Genomic DNA, 13,657 nt, shown 5'->3' on the forward strand with positions numbered 1-13,657 from the left:
ACGTTGAGCAAGGTATCACCCCTCCCCTCCCTCACTCCTTCCACTTCTCCTCTCCCACCAACCCTCCACGGCCAGACGGAGCGAGAGTCTCAGACGTTTTAATTATTCACCAGGTGAGGATGACTCACGGTGGCTGAACAGCCTTGAGAAGGAGGAGGAGGAGGAGGAGGAGGAGGAGGAAGGAGGAAGATGAGCTGCAGAGCTGGAGAGGAAGGAGAGGAGAGGAGAGGAGAGGAGAGGAGAGGAGAGGATACAAGAGGATAGGATAGGAGAGGAGAGGATACAAGAGGATAGGATAGGAGAGGAAGAGAGGAGAAGAGAGGAGAGGAGAGGAGAGGAGAGGAGAGGAGAGGAGAGGAGAGGAGAGGAGAGGAGAGGAGAGGAGAGGAGAGGAGAGGAGAGGAGAGGAGAGGATACAAGAGGATAGGATAGGAGAGGAGAGGATACAAGAGGATAGGATAGGAGAGGAAGAGAGGAGAAGAGAGGAGAGGAGAGGAGAGGAGAGGAGAGGAGAGGAGAGGATACAAGAGGATAGGATAGGAGAGGAAGAGAGGAGAGGAGAGGAGAGGAGAGAAGGAGAGGAAAAGAGAGGCGAGGAGAGAAGAGGAGGATAGAGGAGAAGAGAGGAGATTTTTTTTATTTTTAAAACCAAACTTTAATTATCAGTCCATACTATGTCACATAACTCTGTCAACTTCAATCACACAGTTGTGACAGAGAAAAACAGGACAAGAAGAGAGGAGAGGAGAGGAGAGGAGAGGAGAGGAGAGGAGAGGAGAGGAGAGGAGAGGAGAGGAGAGGAGAGAGGGAAAAGGAGAGGATAGAAGAGGAGAGGAAAGGATAGGAGAGGAGGATAGATTAGGAGAGGAGAGGAGGATAGATTAGGAGAGGAGAGAAGAAGAGAGGAAAAGATAGCAGAAAAGAGAAGAGGATAGGAGAGGAAGAGAGGAGAAGAGAGGAGAGGAGAGAAGGAGAGGAAAAGAGAGGTGAGGAGAGAAGAGGAGGATAGAGGAGAAGAGAGGAGAGGAGAGGAGAGGAGAGGAGAGGAGAGGAGAGGAGAGGAGAGGAGAGGAGAGGAGAGGAGAGGAGAGGAGAGAAAGGGGAGATGGAGAGGAAAAGAGGAAAGTGGAAATGGTGGGAGGGGGAGGAAGATGATCAGCCTGCTACTGTGGAGGGGTCTGGGGAGAGCAGCCACAGGTTATCTCAGGTCAGACTGGAGACGTTTCTTATAGCTGATGTGGGAGTTTTGTGGATGTGTGAGTTTGTCCAAAGCTGTTTTTTTTTTGTTACTTTTTTTTTTCTCCCGTTCTTTTTCTGCCGTCTGGTTTTTTCAGACACTCAGTTAAAATTCCAGTCACTTCTTTCGAACACTGTGGCTGCAGAGCTACAGCTAGTACAGTATATGCAACAGGAGCTTACATAATTTGTTTTTTTTAAATAAAATATTATGTAATTTGCACGGTAGGCTAAGAGCAACATAATAAACCAGAATGTGTCTATATGGATGAATACACTTGTTCAGAAAATATCCTCTGATCTTCCACATTTTGGAAAAGTTTCACTTGACATGAACTATTTTCTCGCCGCCGTAACAATTTACTGACTGAAGAAACACTACGTCCACATGTTATATGAGAGACAAAAGCCTCACATATCACATCTAAACAAAAATCACTGATCAGATCAGGATTAAAGGAAACAGACTGGTATCCAACAAAGTGAACGGCGTGACGGACAAGAGTCGAGATAATCGCCTGAAACTTGTCGTTGTTTTGTTGTAAACGTGTTTGTGCACTGTCATCACATCTAGACTGTTATCTAACTCCCGCGGCGAAGGCAGCAATAGGGGCCTTTTCTTTTCTTTTCTTTTTTTTAGCCTGCGTTTGCTATAAATACATGTTGACTATAAACAGTAGCTGTGACTTTAATTAATGCAGAACCTGCAGCGCCTGTCGATATCAGTTAAATTATAAGGCTGGTGAGTCTGTGTCTTCTTGTCAACAACAACCTGTGTGTGTGTGTGTGCTCCATTACTTTGTGATCACCTGTCTTCTCTGTGGCGGTAAATCCTTTAAAGGGATACTGTAGTTCAACATTTTGGCTAATTGACCCATTGTCATAATCCCTATAGTTTTAGGAGTAGGTTTCGTTACCTTTAATTGTCGGTGCAAGCTATTTTTAGAATGGCGGAGCAGAGATGCGAGCTGCTCAGAGCTATGCTACGGAGGCTATTCACCACGCTATTAGATAATAATAATACGTTATGAGACAGAGTTGTTTTCGAGGTAAATTCATGCAAAACCGCTGATGCGCGTTCTCGTCGGGGGCAGTTTTTCAGCAAGCAGTCTCTGCATTTGCCCTGAAAACAACTCTGTCTCGTAATGTTACGTTTTTATCTCATAGCGTGGTGAATGTGCAGGTCACAACTTGTCCACCAGAGCGTTTTGGAGTTGTTGGATTGTGTATTTGATGAGTTTGATGAGGAAAACCAAGAAATCCCATTCAGCGTAGCTCTGAGCAGCTCACGGCTCTGCTCCGCCGTTATAAAAAGAGCTTGCACCGACAATTAAAGGTAATGAACCTACTCCTAAAACTATAGGGATTATGGCAATGGGCCAATTTGCCAAAAATGTTGAACTATCCCTTTAAGAAAAAGTTACAAATACATAGTTTCACTTTTTGTAAAAAGAAGGTAATTATCTAGAAAATGGTGCATTTGTTGGGAACTATTTTCAGCAGCGGATTAATCCACATTCAGTGCAATAGAGTGAGTGAGTGAGTATTTATAGCGGCAGGACAATGCCTAAGGCCGTCAGGCTTTGGATACAGTCAGTGGGATCAATTCATTTTCAGTGTTTCTATGAAATTTGTTGACGACAACAAACAGAGAAAAAAGAAAATGTCCCCACGGAGTTGAAAATATTTTTACCAGCCAAAAGCTACAGGCGTCAACTGAGACAAGGCCTGTTCTGTTTCTGTGTGAGAGAGGGACAAAAGACAAAGAGAGGGAAAGTAAAGACAAACGGAGGAGAAACTGTGTGCAGTGTACAGTTATGTGAGAGAGAGAGAGAGTTAGCGGTGAATAGATGAGGTGGGTGGTGAATCTTAGAGGTAGGCAGGCAGGAGGCACAAGAAGGTCCATTACAGTCTGACTCACTCTCCTCGAAACAGCAGCGCAGCTCGGGCCCCCGATGCTCGGGCATCAAAAGAAGGAGCTTCGACCAAACCAACCACAGATAGAGAGGGAGAGAGAGCTGCATCTGTCAGCTGGTTACCACCTGACCAACACATAACCAGCAGTCCTCATCTCCTCTGGCTCATCTGATCGTCTGCATCAGTCAGCAGCCTCTCCTGACGCAGGACAATATTAATAATAGTAATAATGATAATAATTATAATAATGATGATGATAGAACAAACAGGTAACAGAAAACAGACTCGTCCATCTGCCATGTTGGTTGCTGCCCACTTTAAATGTCCTGGCAACCGGCGAATGACATGATGCAACGTCTTGTGTGAAAGTGATAGATATTTTGGTGCAGGATGAAATATCAGTGAGTGTGATTCCTCCTCCTCCTGGATACCTGTGATGAGTTTAATGGTGGGCAGCCATTAGACATAATGATGATTATTGTTAAAGCTCCTGGGGCGTCCACAACGGAACAAAAAAAAAAAAAAAAAAACTTCTAGGGGAGTGTAAATCCGTGAATTTCCTGGACCATGTGATGTAAACACACACAACCGATCAAGTAACCTCAACTAATCCTTTCTTCGGCGTTTCCCCCCTCTGCCAACGAGTCTTATTACTACAAATTTAAAGGAATAAAAAAAAAAAGCCACTTGGAATTTGGCGGTGGTGTGATCTGCAGGGAAAATCCCCGCTTCGCCTCCACGTCATGTCTCTCTCTTTTTCTCTCTCTGTCTCGTTTTTTCTGCCTCTCCCGGTGAAACCGCAGCAGCCGAGCACTCAGGGAGGCTCTGACACTGATCCGAGGAGGCAGAAAGCATGCTAGGACGCAGTCGGATGGCTTGTAAACACACTTGGCTGCCCTTAGAGGAGGAAGGTTGAAACAAGTGGCTCTGGCAGCAACAGTGAAGCTTTGTGAGGAGACTTGCTCTCTCCCCTCCCCTCCTCTCTCTGTCTTTTCTCTCTTCCTCCTTGTCTGTCTCCATCTCTCTCTCTCTCCTTACCTTTGTCTTTCTTTCCTTCCCGACGCTCTCTCACTCTCAGCCCCGCTTGCCCTCGGGGAGGGGAATCACATCGCGGCTCAGTCGAGTGCACTCTCAGCTAAGTGGGGTCTTAACATGTGTTTAAAATACACAGGGACGCATATTTGTGTTCGCTTGGATGACACGGGGCTGCCATTACGGTGCTCATTACCGGCTAAGTGACAGAGGAAGAAGGGCGAGGGGACACATAATGTTGTGACATTAGGCCGCTTGGCCGTTTGCTGAGGAGGCTGAGGAGGCGCCGGCTGTGTGTGAGACGTGAGCGGTGAGCAGCGGAGCAGCGCACTCGCTCTGAATGTTAAAGCACTGAGACAAATTTTAGCTTAGCGGTGACACAACCTGACAAAATGCTCTTTGTGCATTCCCTCAGTGTCTCTCTCACAGAGGGATACAACAGCTGACAACCTCCAGTGTCCACCGCCACCACCAACGGCTCTGATACGAGTTCACACGAGGACGTTTGCATCTGAAACACGTTTCTCTGAACTTCAGATCAACGACTTTCATTTGGATTTTGAAAAGAAAAAAAAACAAAAACACACACACAGCTCCCTCGTCATGCAGCCTCGCCTTACGACACTCAGCTGCTTGGTGCCGTTTGTGGATGAGACACAGAGACACTGTCCTATTGTTCAGGTCTGAACTGTGTCTGATGTGAAGCAACTGACTAATCGCAGCTGCAGCCTGAAACAAAACGGAAATTTCTGAAAACTAAAGTGACACTAAGTGACGGTTGAATGGTTTTTTGTTTTTTGTTTTTTTGTTCACCTGTAAACACACAGAGTCAAACTGAAGAGCGACACCTCCGGCTGCAGACGTAGACTCTTTGTTCCTTTTTCTACATTTTTTTTTCTTTCTCTCCAAGACTGAATCCGGTGTTTGTGACGTCCTGGAGGCCTTGAGCTCGACTGTACAGCACAGTGTGACTTTTGTTGCATGTCATCTGCTGTGAAATGCTTTTTCATTTCGATTTCTTTTTAACTTGCATCTTGAAAATGAAAATCGAGCGACATCGGAAACAGGGAAAAGATCACAGGGACACTCTGATTCTATATCACAGTGTGCATCTTAAAGGGATAGTTCAACATTTTGGCAAATTGGCCCATAGTCATAGCAGTAGGTTCGTTACCTTTAATTGTCGGTGCAAGCTATTTTTAGAACGGCGGAGCAGAGCCGCGAGCTGCTCAGAGCTACGCTACAGAGGCTAATGGGATTTCTTGATTTCCTTCATCAAACTCATCAAATACACAATCCAACAACTCCAAAACGCTCTGGTGGACAAGTTGTGACCTGCACATTCACCACGCTATGAGATAATAACAGAACGTTACGAGATGGAGTTGTTTTAGAGTCAAATCAAATACACTATCCAACATCTCCAAAACGCTCTGAGTTGTTTTAGAGGTAAATACAGAGACTGCTTGCTGAAAAACTGTCCCTGAAGGCAACGCGCATCAGCGGTTTTGCATAAATTTACCTCTAAAACAACTCTGTCTCGTAATGTTCCGTTATTATCTCATAGCGTGGTGAATGTGCAGGTCACAACTTGCCCACAAAAGAGTTTTGGAGTTTTTGGATTGTGTATTTGATGAGTTTGATGAGGAAAACCAAGAAATCCCATGAGCCTCGCGGCTCTGCTCCGCCATTCTAAAAATAGCTTGCACCGACAGTTAAAGGTAACGAACCTACTGCTATGACTATAGGGATTATGCCAATGGGCTGCATTTTCTTCTTCTTTTCTTCCATTATCTAACTACAACAGGTGCTTAGATGATGAAGCGTCTCTCTGTTGTGTATTAATCTCCTTCTGATTTCTGCATTCGTGCAGAGGAGTGTCTGTCACACTGGATAACACCAGTCGGTGAAGTGAAGGCAGCTCTGGATGTGCCTCACAGCTTTCAGTGGACATGATGGATGAGGGGCTGTGGTTGTGTGTGTGTGTGTGTGTGTGTTTGTTGCTCACCTCTCAGGTCCTGCCCGGAGCGACCCGGCCCGCAGGTGGTGCTCTGTCTGGGCATGCGCAGCGAGGTGCGTAATGGAGTGTGTCTCTGCTCATCCAGGTATGCCAGGTCCTCCAGGTGGGCTGAGCTGGTAGCTGTAGTTGTGTGTGTGTGTGGGTGGGTGTGTGTAGGTGTGTGATAGATAGAAAGAAAGAGACAGAGAGGAAGCAAGCAGGATATTTTTAGACAAACAGGACGGATAAAAGATAACACTGTCAACATGTATGTTCATTGAGAGACGTGCATCGTGAATGAGCTCATAATACAAACACACACAGAGAGGAAAAGATGGAGGCAGCGGACGTTGCCAGTTCCTGAGGCCGTTGTCAGGCTCCCGCTCTCATACTTACTAACTCCTACAGGAGCGAGCCAGCCAGCCCTACATGGGTTTTTGTCCCTAAAAAATTCCCTCCTCTCAGTGTCTGTCACGCGGCACGGAGGCAGATGCCATCCGACCCCTCTCAGGATTAATTAGCTCAGCAGACAAATGTCTTATTCATGGAGTGAGTGCCGCCTGACGCCGGCTGCCGAGCATTCACACCACCGCCGTGTCTTCGGGGGGGCCAAACGCTCAAAACCAGTGAATGTTAAATGAGATCGCGGCCGCGGCGTCACCGAAGAGTAAACAAGCGGACACGGTTTCCACGTCGCACCTGAACCCCGGCGCGGATCAGTCGGAGGTGAAGGGATAGAGGAGGGGGAGCAGTGAGTGAGAGGAATTATTCCGAAACAATACGAGTCCGGGGAAGGATTAGTGGCCCCCCGAGCCGTGCAGAGGCTGCTGGGTTTTTCTTGACGGCAGCTGAGTCACCGCATCAAGAGGAGGACGCTGTCATCGGCGGAGACAGGAGGTCATGTGGGTTATCACTTATAAAAGCTGCCAACTCAGACGAGAAAAACAGAACATCACAGACACATAATTATCCATAAACGTGTACTTTGGAGAGTCTGGAACATTCTTCGGGTTCGTTTCAGTTCGGTTGAGTTGAGTTGGCGGCGGCGTCCATCACTTCCGTCTGTTACAATGACATCACTATACTCACTGTATTAATCTCTGTGATGATCTGGGAACACAATGTGGTGTCGCAACAGGTTTTTAAACAAGCCCACTGCTCAGCCCACTTTCCACTTTATTTGGATGTAAAAACCCCAAAAGTGAGTGCACCTGAAATGTCAGTAATAATAAACCGTGATGTGTGTTTGCAACAGGACAGGTTGGGTAATAATTTTACAATTTACCATCATTTTCTCTCTCCCAAATAAACCCCCACGAGCAGGGAGGGTTGTTTAAAAGCTGTCTGCTCCTGCTTCTTGCCCCATTTGACTAATGCGTTCCCGTATCTTGGCAATTACCTCCGAGAGCACGGTGTTTTTATGGCTGATGGACAAAGCTGTGAAAACAAAATCCACCTTGCATTAGCCTGAATGTATCCTTCATGTTTTAAAGGGGAACTATGCAAGTCTGGTTTTGCTAACCCTCCTCCTGGCCATGTGCATTTGTTTACAACAAAACCAGTGAGAAATGGATAATAGAGCCGTACATAACATTATATATCATCATACAATGTTACGACGTGTATATTTGTGTATATTAATAAAAAAAAAAAGACTAATTAGAGCTGAGAATCCCTTTTTCTTTTACTCTGACACTATACCTGAGATCTCAAGTTGAGTTCAAGATGTTGGAGGGGGAAGGTGTGACTGCATGGCTTCTAGTTTTCCCTCTCTCTCCAATTTTGTCCAAAAAAGCAGAAAGCACAATAATCCCTCCAAGTGGCAGGCAGCACTCCCTCCCTCCGCCCGGTGTAAAAACTCACCGGCACATCATCACTGATCCTGTGCTGTCCTCGGTTCAGAGAGCGGTTTCTGTGTCGCTGGAGTTAAGCTCAGCGAAGTGCTAAAGCGTGATGTGTGTCTGTGTGTGTGTGTGTAACGGCCCTGGACCCGAAAAACGAGCCACATGGGTTTCCCAAAATGGAGGGAAAGATGGCAGCTGAGAATGCTGGAGGCTTGGCCCTGATGGGAATGAGGGGGGTTGGGTTGGGTTGGGGGGGATGTGGGGGGGGGGGGGGGTGCTGGTCATCCAACTGGGCTACAAGTGGAGACAGCGGGGGCTTTAATCTGCTGCTAAACCCAAGGAGCAGTGACTCAGGACTAGTGAGCCGAAAAACTTTCCCCCTCTTTTTCTTCTTTTTCTCCTTTTCGACTGTGTTTGAATGTGAAGACTGAAAATATGTGTGCTCATCATCTCTATCTGCAATGCAGCAGGCTGCCGGGGATCACATTCACAGTGCCTGTGCCAATGCGCTAAGACTGCTACACATAGCGAAAAAGAAAGAAATAAAGGACGGACGGACGGACGGACGGACGGAGAGCGAGAAATAATAACGGAGAGAACGAGAGCGAGAGTGGACAAGAGTAAAACATTGAGAAAAAAAGTCCAACTGTGCAGCAAAGAGCTCAGCTGCTTTGGGCGATGACAGCCACATCAGACACTTCCTGTTTGAAAGAGTGACTGATAACATGAACATATCCGTGCGCACACACACACACACACACACATCCACACATACACACACGCGCGCGCTAACTCAAAGACCAGCTGGGCTGCCGTCCAGAGCCAGTCACAGAATCAGCCGGGAGCCGACGAGTCATCTCAGATATGAGGTGGCTGCTGCCGCTCCGAACGCCTCAGCACTCTCCTCACACCTCCCCGAGAGATAACCTGAGATGATAAATAACGCAGGCCCTTATAGTTAAACAATAATATTTCCGGGAATTATACGTGAGTGTATGTGAGCGGAGGTGGGACCGGGGGGACAAAAAGGAAATCAGGAAAAGATGCTCGAAGAGGAAATCAATGACACTTGTCCGCCCTCCAAATTGAAAAATGTTTTCTCGGGTGAGCTGTTATCTTCATTTAGTGAATTTAGAGACGATGGAGTGCGAATCTCACAGAGTCTTTTATATCCCTTCACTTTCTGTACGAGTAGGGAGGAGACTCCTCCATTCCCAGTGGGGCGGTTACATCAGACGGCGCATATACGTATACAGTGTATCAATCACATCTTCCAAGGGTCAATTCACCTAAATTACAAATCATATTTTCTCATTAACCATCAGCGCTGTTTCGTTTCTTTTTCTTTTTTTCAAGTTCTTAGTGTCTGCGGATGTCAATATTAATATAACTGTTCTATCCACGGTAAAGGGAGACTTGGATTTCTGTCTTTATTACTGTCAGCAGCACATAAACTGCAGGACCTGTCTTAGTCTTTTATATTAGCCTCTCAAAACTTTCATTCATAAAAATAAATAATAGAAACTATGACTTTGTCTGGAGCCGGTTTATGAGTCTATTAAGATCAGGTTTTGATAGAATCTGGTTGAACATCTATAGTAATGTCAACACCAGGCATCAATGTCCTATGTATAAAGTGATCAGTTATGTTTATTTAAACACACGTGGCTCGGGTGTCACTTTGAATCGAGATACAAATAACATGCAAAAAACAGATATAAACAAGGCTTAAAGGGATAGTTGAACATTTTGGCAAATTGACCCATTGCCATAATCCCTATAGTTTTAGGAGTAGGTTTGTTAACTTTATTTGTCGGTGCAAGCTATTTTTAGAACGTTACAAGACGGTTGTTGTTTTTGAGGCAAATTGCTGATGATGCACGTTCCCGTCGGAGGCAGTTTTTCAGCAAGCAGTCTCTGCATTTGCCTCTAAAACAACTCTGTCTCGTAACGTTCCATTATTATCTCATAGTGTGGTGAATGTGCAGGTCACAATTTGTCCACCAGAGCGTTTTGGAGTTGTTGGATTGTGTATTTGATGAGTTTGATGAGGGAAACCAAGAAATCCCATGAGCCTCCGTAGCGTAGCTCTGAGCAGCTCGCGGCTCTGCTCCGCCGTTCTAAAAACAGCTTGCACCGACAATTAAAGGTAACAAACCTACTGCTATGACTATAGGGATAATGGCAATGGGCCAATTCGCCAAAATGTTGAACTAACCCTTTAAAACTCAGGCTATTATCTCACTATCAGTTTTGATTATTACTTTCACAGTTTCACTTCCCTTTTACTTACTTACAATTTTTCACTGAATGAAAAGAAATGTGGCCAATAAAGACTAATTTTTAAACCCTGAGCACCACGAGAGGTAGAGAGAAAAGAAAATACTACTGTATGTCTTGGTTACAGCTTCCTGCATATCCATCTTCAGCTCTACCAACGCACTGCCTTCATTAGGTAATAGAGTCCCCCCCCCCCCCCCCCCCCCCCCCATCCTCCTGTCTCGTCCTCCTCCCCAGTCGCCTTCTGCTCTCTCTCTTTCTCTCTCTTTCTCTTTCTCTCTATCTCCATCTCTCTCCTCACATCAAAGCGAGTCTCTCTGTCACTCTGGGGGATAGAAACGGTTAATGCCTGGGGCTTTGATGTTCCACTGCTGTGTGAGCCCAGCCAATCCTCAGCCTGTGCTCGCCTCCCATCCCTACATCATCTAATAATTCTTTGTGGAGGAGAGAGAGAGAGAGAGAGAGAGAGAGAGAGAGAGAGAGAGAGAGAGAGAGAGAGAGAGAGGGTGAGGGTGAGAGAGCGAGATTATGAAACTCTCTTTCACTCCTCTTCCACATATATCCATCTCTCTCTCTCTCTCTCCTCAATATGAAATTCCTGTACCTGACAAATATAAACGCCGCCAGAAGAATCATCTCTCTCTCTTTTGTTTCTGTATTGCTCCCTCACTCCCTCTTTATTTTATCTTTTGCATCATCCGCAGCTTATAGTTCGTCTTTTTTTTTCTTTTCTTTTCTTTTTTTTTTAAAGCCTGTCTCCAGCTACCCTTTGAAGGTCTTGGTATGGAGGCGCCGAGATGAGATCGAGGGTGAATCTCTGAAAAAAAAAAACCCGGCAGAGTCGCCCCTGTGCTGCCGCCGCCGCCAGACAGAGAGACAGCGGTGTCAAACAGGAGAACATGACCGGCATAACGAGAGGGTCATAGCTGCAGCGACGGCCCCCCTTTTTGTCAGCCGTATTACAGTGTTTAGTGGAATAGAAATGTGCACGCACACTTTTTTTCCCTCCAGTGGGAGTGGGAGAAGAAGTGCATAATAGAGCTCATCGTCTGTACCAGCTCTCTCTCGCTCTGGTGATGAGAAACAATAGCACAATCAGGCCCATTAGGAGCCTCAGTGTTATGAAACTGACATTTTTCCTGATATATTTACTGTTGCTTTTGGGAGCTCTCTCTTTTTCTTTTTTTTTTGAGGCAGCTGTGGCCCACAATAACAAACACACATCAATGAGACCTCTGTCAGCAATACAAATGCCAGCTTTCCTATGTGATACTCTTCCAGCCGCAGTATGTTCTTCTGCTTCTTTTCTCCCCAGACTGTATTATTCTGCACTGTGGTTTCCCTCCACACCAGAGGGGCTGAGAGTTTAGCAAAAAAAAAAAAAAAAAAAAAAAAAAACCACTGCGGATTTGCAGCTAGCGAAAATTTCAACATAACCCCAATGAAATTTGAAAACAAAAGGGCGTTTTCTGGCTAAATCATTAAAAAAAAAAAAAAAAAAAAAGTATAACAAATTGAATGAGACCAAACCACAACTGAGTGCTTTTGGGAGAGCAGTTTCTGATTTTTAAAGAAGTTTAAGCTGATTTATCCCAGATTTGCAGGAGAAATGTCGTCCGGAGCTTTGGGACCTGGCTCGCTCACAGCAATATGGGCAGTTTACAGATTAAACTTCTGGTGGACGTCCCAACATGCGATGTTTTTTAGCGATAAAAGTCTGCAGCCAATGAGAGACGAGGAAAGGAGAGGGGGGATTTCACTGTAAATAAACGACAGGGTTCATGTTCATGGGTCTACAATAGGAAGTCGGGCACAAGGTCTCCATGCACGAGGTCTCCTCTGAGACTGGATATATTCATCCGCTCTTTCAAAAATGTGTTGAATTTGTGGCCATGGGAGTCACACACACACACACACACACACACACACATTTGGACAGTTCATCTGGGAAGAAAACAGGCAAGGACACGAAGCTGAAAAGGAAGGACGCACTAAAGGAGACAGAAATAGGGTCGAACACAAGCAGTTCAATACAAATTTGCCAGAGTTAAAAACTCTATTCAGGCAGGTTTTGTGTGTAGTTAGTGACCCTATGTCTCCTCCTAAAGTGTCGCTCCTCTTTTGTGCTTCCGTAGGAGAGGCGAAGGGAAAGGAGGAAGGGGACTCACCGGCCACAGAGTTAGGACGGGGCATGAGGTACAGAGGGATGGAGTGGGCGGAGTGGGAGGACATGCTCTCCAGGTTGCGCTCGGGGATTTTGTTGAGGCTGTAGGTGGAGGCTGTCATGTTCTCATCCACCCTGTACAGGAACGAGTCCATGCCTGATTTCTGGGACTGCCACAGCTTGAGGTTCGCCCGGGAGCCCTCGCCGTACTTGCCGCCTCGCTCCATGTTCTCGGAGTAGCTGGTCAGAGTGGCTGCAACGACAAGAGAGCGAAACACACAGAGAGAGAGAGAGAGAGAGACATCGCCAACGTCAGTGATGCCATTACAACCGAGTCATTCATCCCGCTTGCCGTCACACTTTACACAATGGGGTTTGTTTAAAATGTTAAAACCTTTTCCTCGCCCGACCCCCGTCGTCTGCTCTGTTAGGTTTATTTACCCTTGTTCTGAATCAATGTGGGGCTTGTTGATGTAATGCTTTCCTCATCAAACTGCAGGCGTTCACCACTGTTGCCAGGAAACAATGCATGCACCTGTCTTGACACAACGCAAAGTGCTCCATTTCACTGAGCATTTCATCTCCAACCCACCACCACCACCACCACCACCCAGTTTTCAGGCTAACAATCCAGGAACGCCACAGTTGATGTCAACACGCCACAGAAGAGACACACACTGGCTCTCTGTGTGAGAGACAAAACATCCAGCTGTCTTGACGTGATCAATCGCCGATCAATCGCTGCCTCCCTTGCTCTTATTGATTGTGTTTCTTCAGCTTCCTCTTCTTCGACGATGAGACGAAGTTATCAAAAATGATTAAATAAAAGTAAAACTCTTGTTGTTTCCAGAGCTCGTTCCTCCATCATCTGGTGATTTTATTTTCATTTTACAGCCGACAAATCCCACAAAAACAAACCCGAAAAACCAATAAAGAACTGATTCCAATAAACAGAAATTCACTGGAGCACCAAATATATATTAATCAGCAACTGCAAAAAACATCCCAGACTAATAAAGTACTTCCTCCTGTTTTGGTAATGTTTGCCAAAAACTGCACTGATGAGAAATTACCGAGCTGATACAATAAGAATAATCTGTTTGTTAAAAACTCGCTTCAGAAACCAGGAAGTACTGAGAAACAGATAAATATGTTGAAGGTTTTGGTCTTTTGTTGACATAAAAA

General features: G+C 45.7%; 1 protein-coding gene across 1 annotated transcript in view; it reads right to left on the reverse strand.

The window, feature by feature from the left end:
• tanc2b (tetratricopeptide repeat, ankyrin repeat and coiled-coil containing 2b) overlaps positions 1 to 13,657 on the reverse strand; it is a gene marked incomplete at its 5' end in the record, with an annotated part of 85,473 nt that overhangs the window by 31,134 nt on the left and 40,682 nt on the right. Inside the window, 2 exons of the mRNA XM_083994196.1 lie at positions 6,194 to 6,325; positions 12,477 to 12,725. Of these exons, the coding sequence (XP_083850322.1) occupies positions 6,194 to 6,325; positions 12,477 to 12,725 (381 nt within the window). The remainder of the gene's footprint in view (positions 1 to 6,193; positions 6,326 to 12,476; positions 12,726 to 13,657) is intronic.

Source organism: Trachurus trachurus, assembly GCF_905171665.1.
Source record: "Trachurus trachurus genome assembly, chromosome: 19".
Lineage (NCBI taxonomy): Eukaryota > Metazoa > Chordata > Actinopteri > Carangiformes > Carangidae > Trachurus > Trachurus trachurus.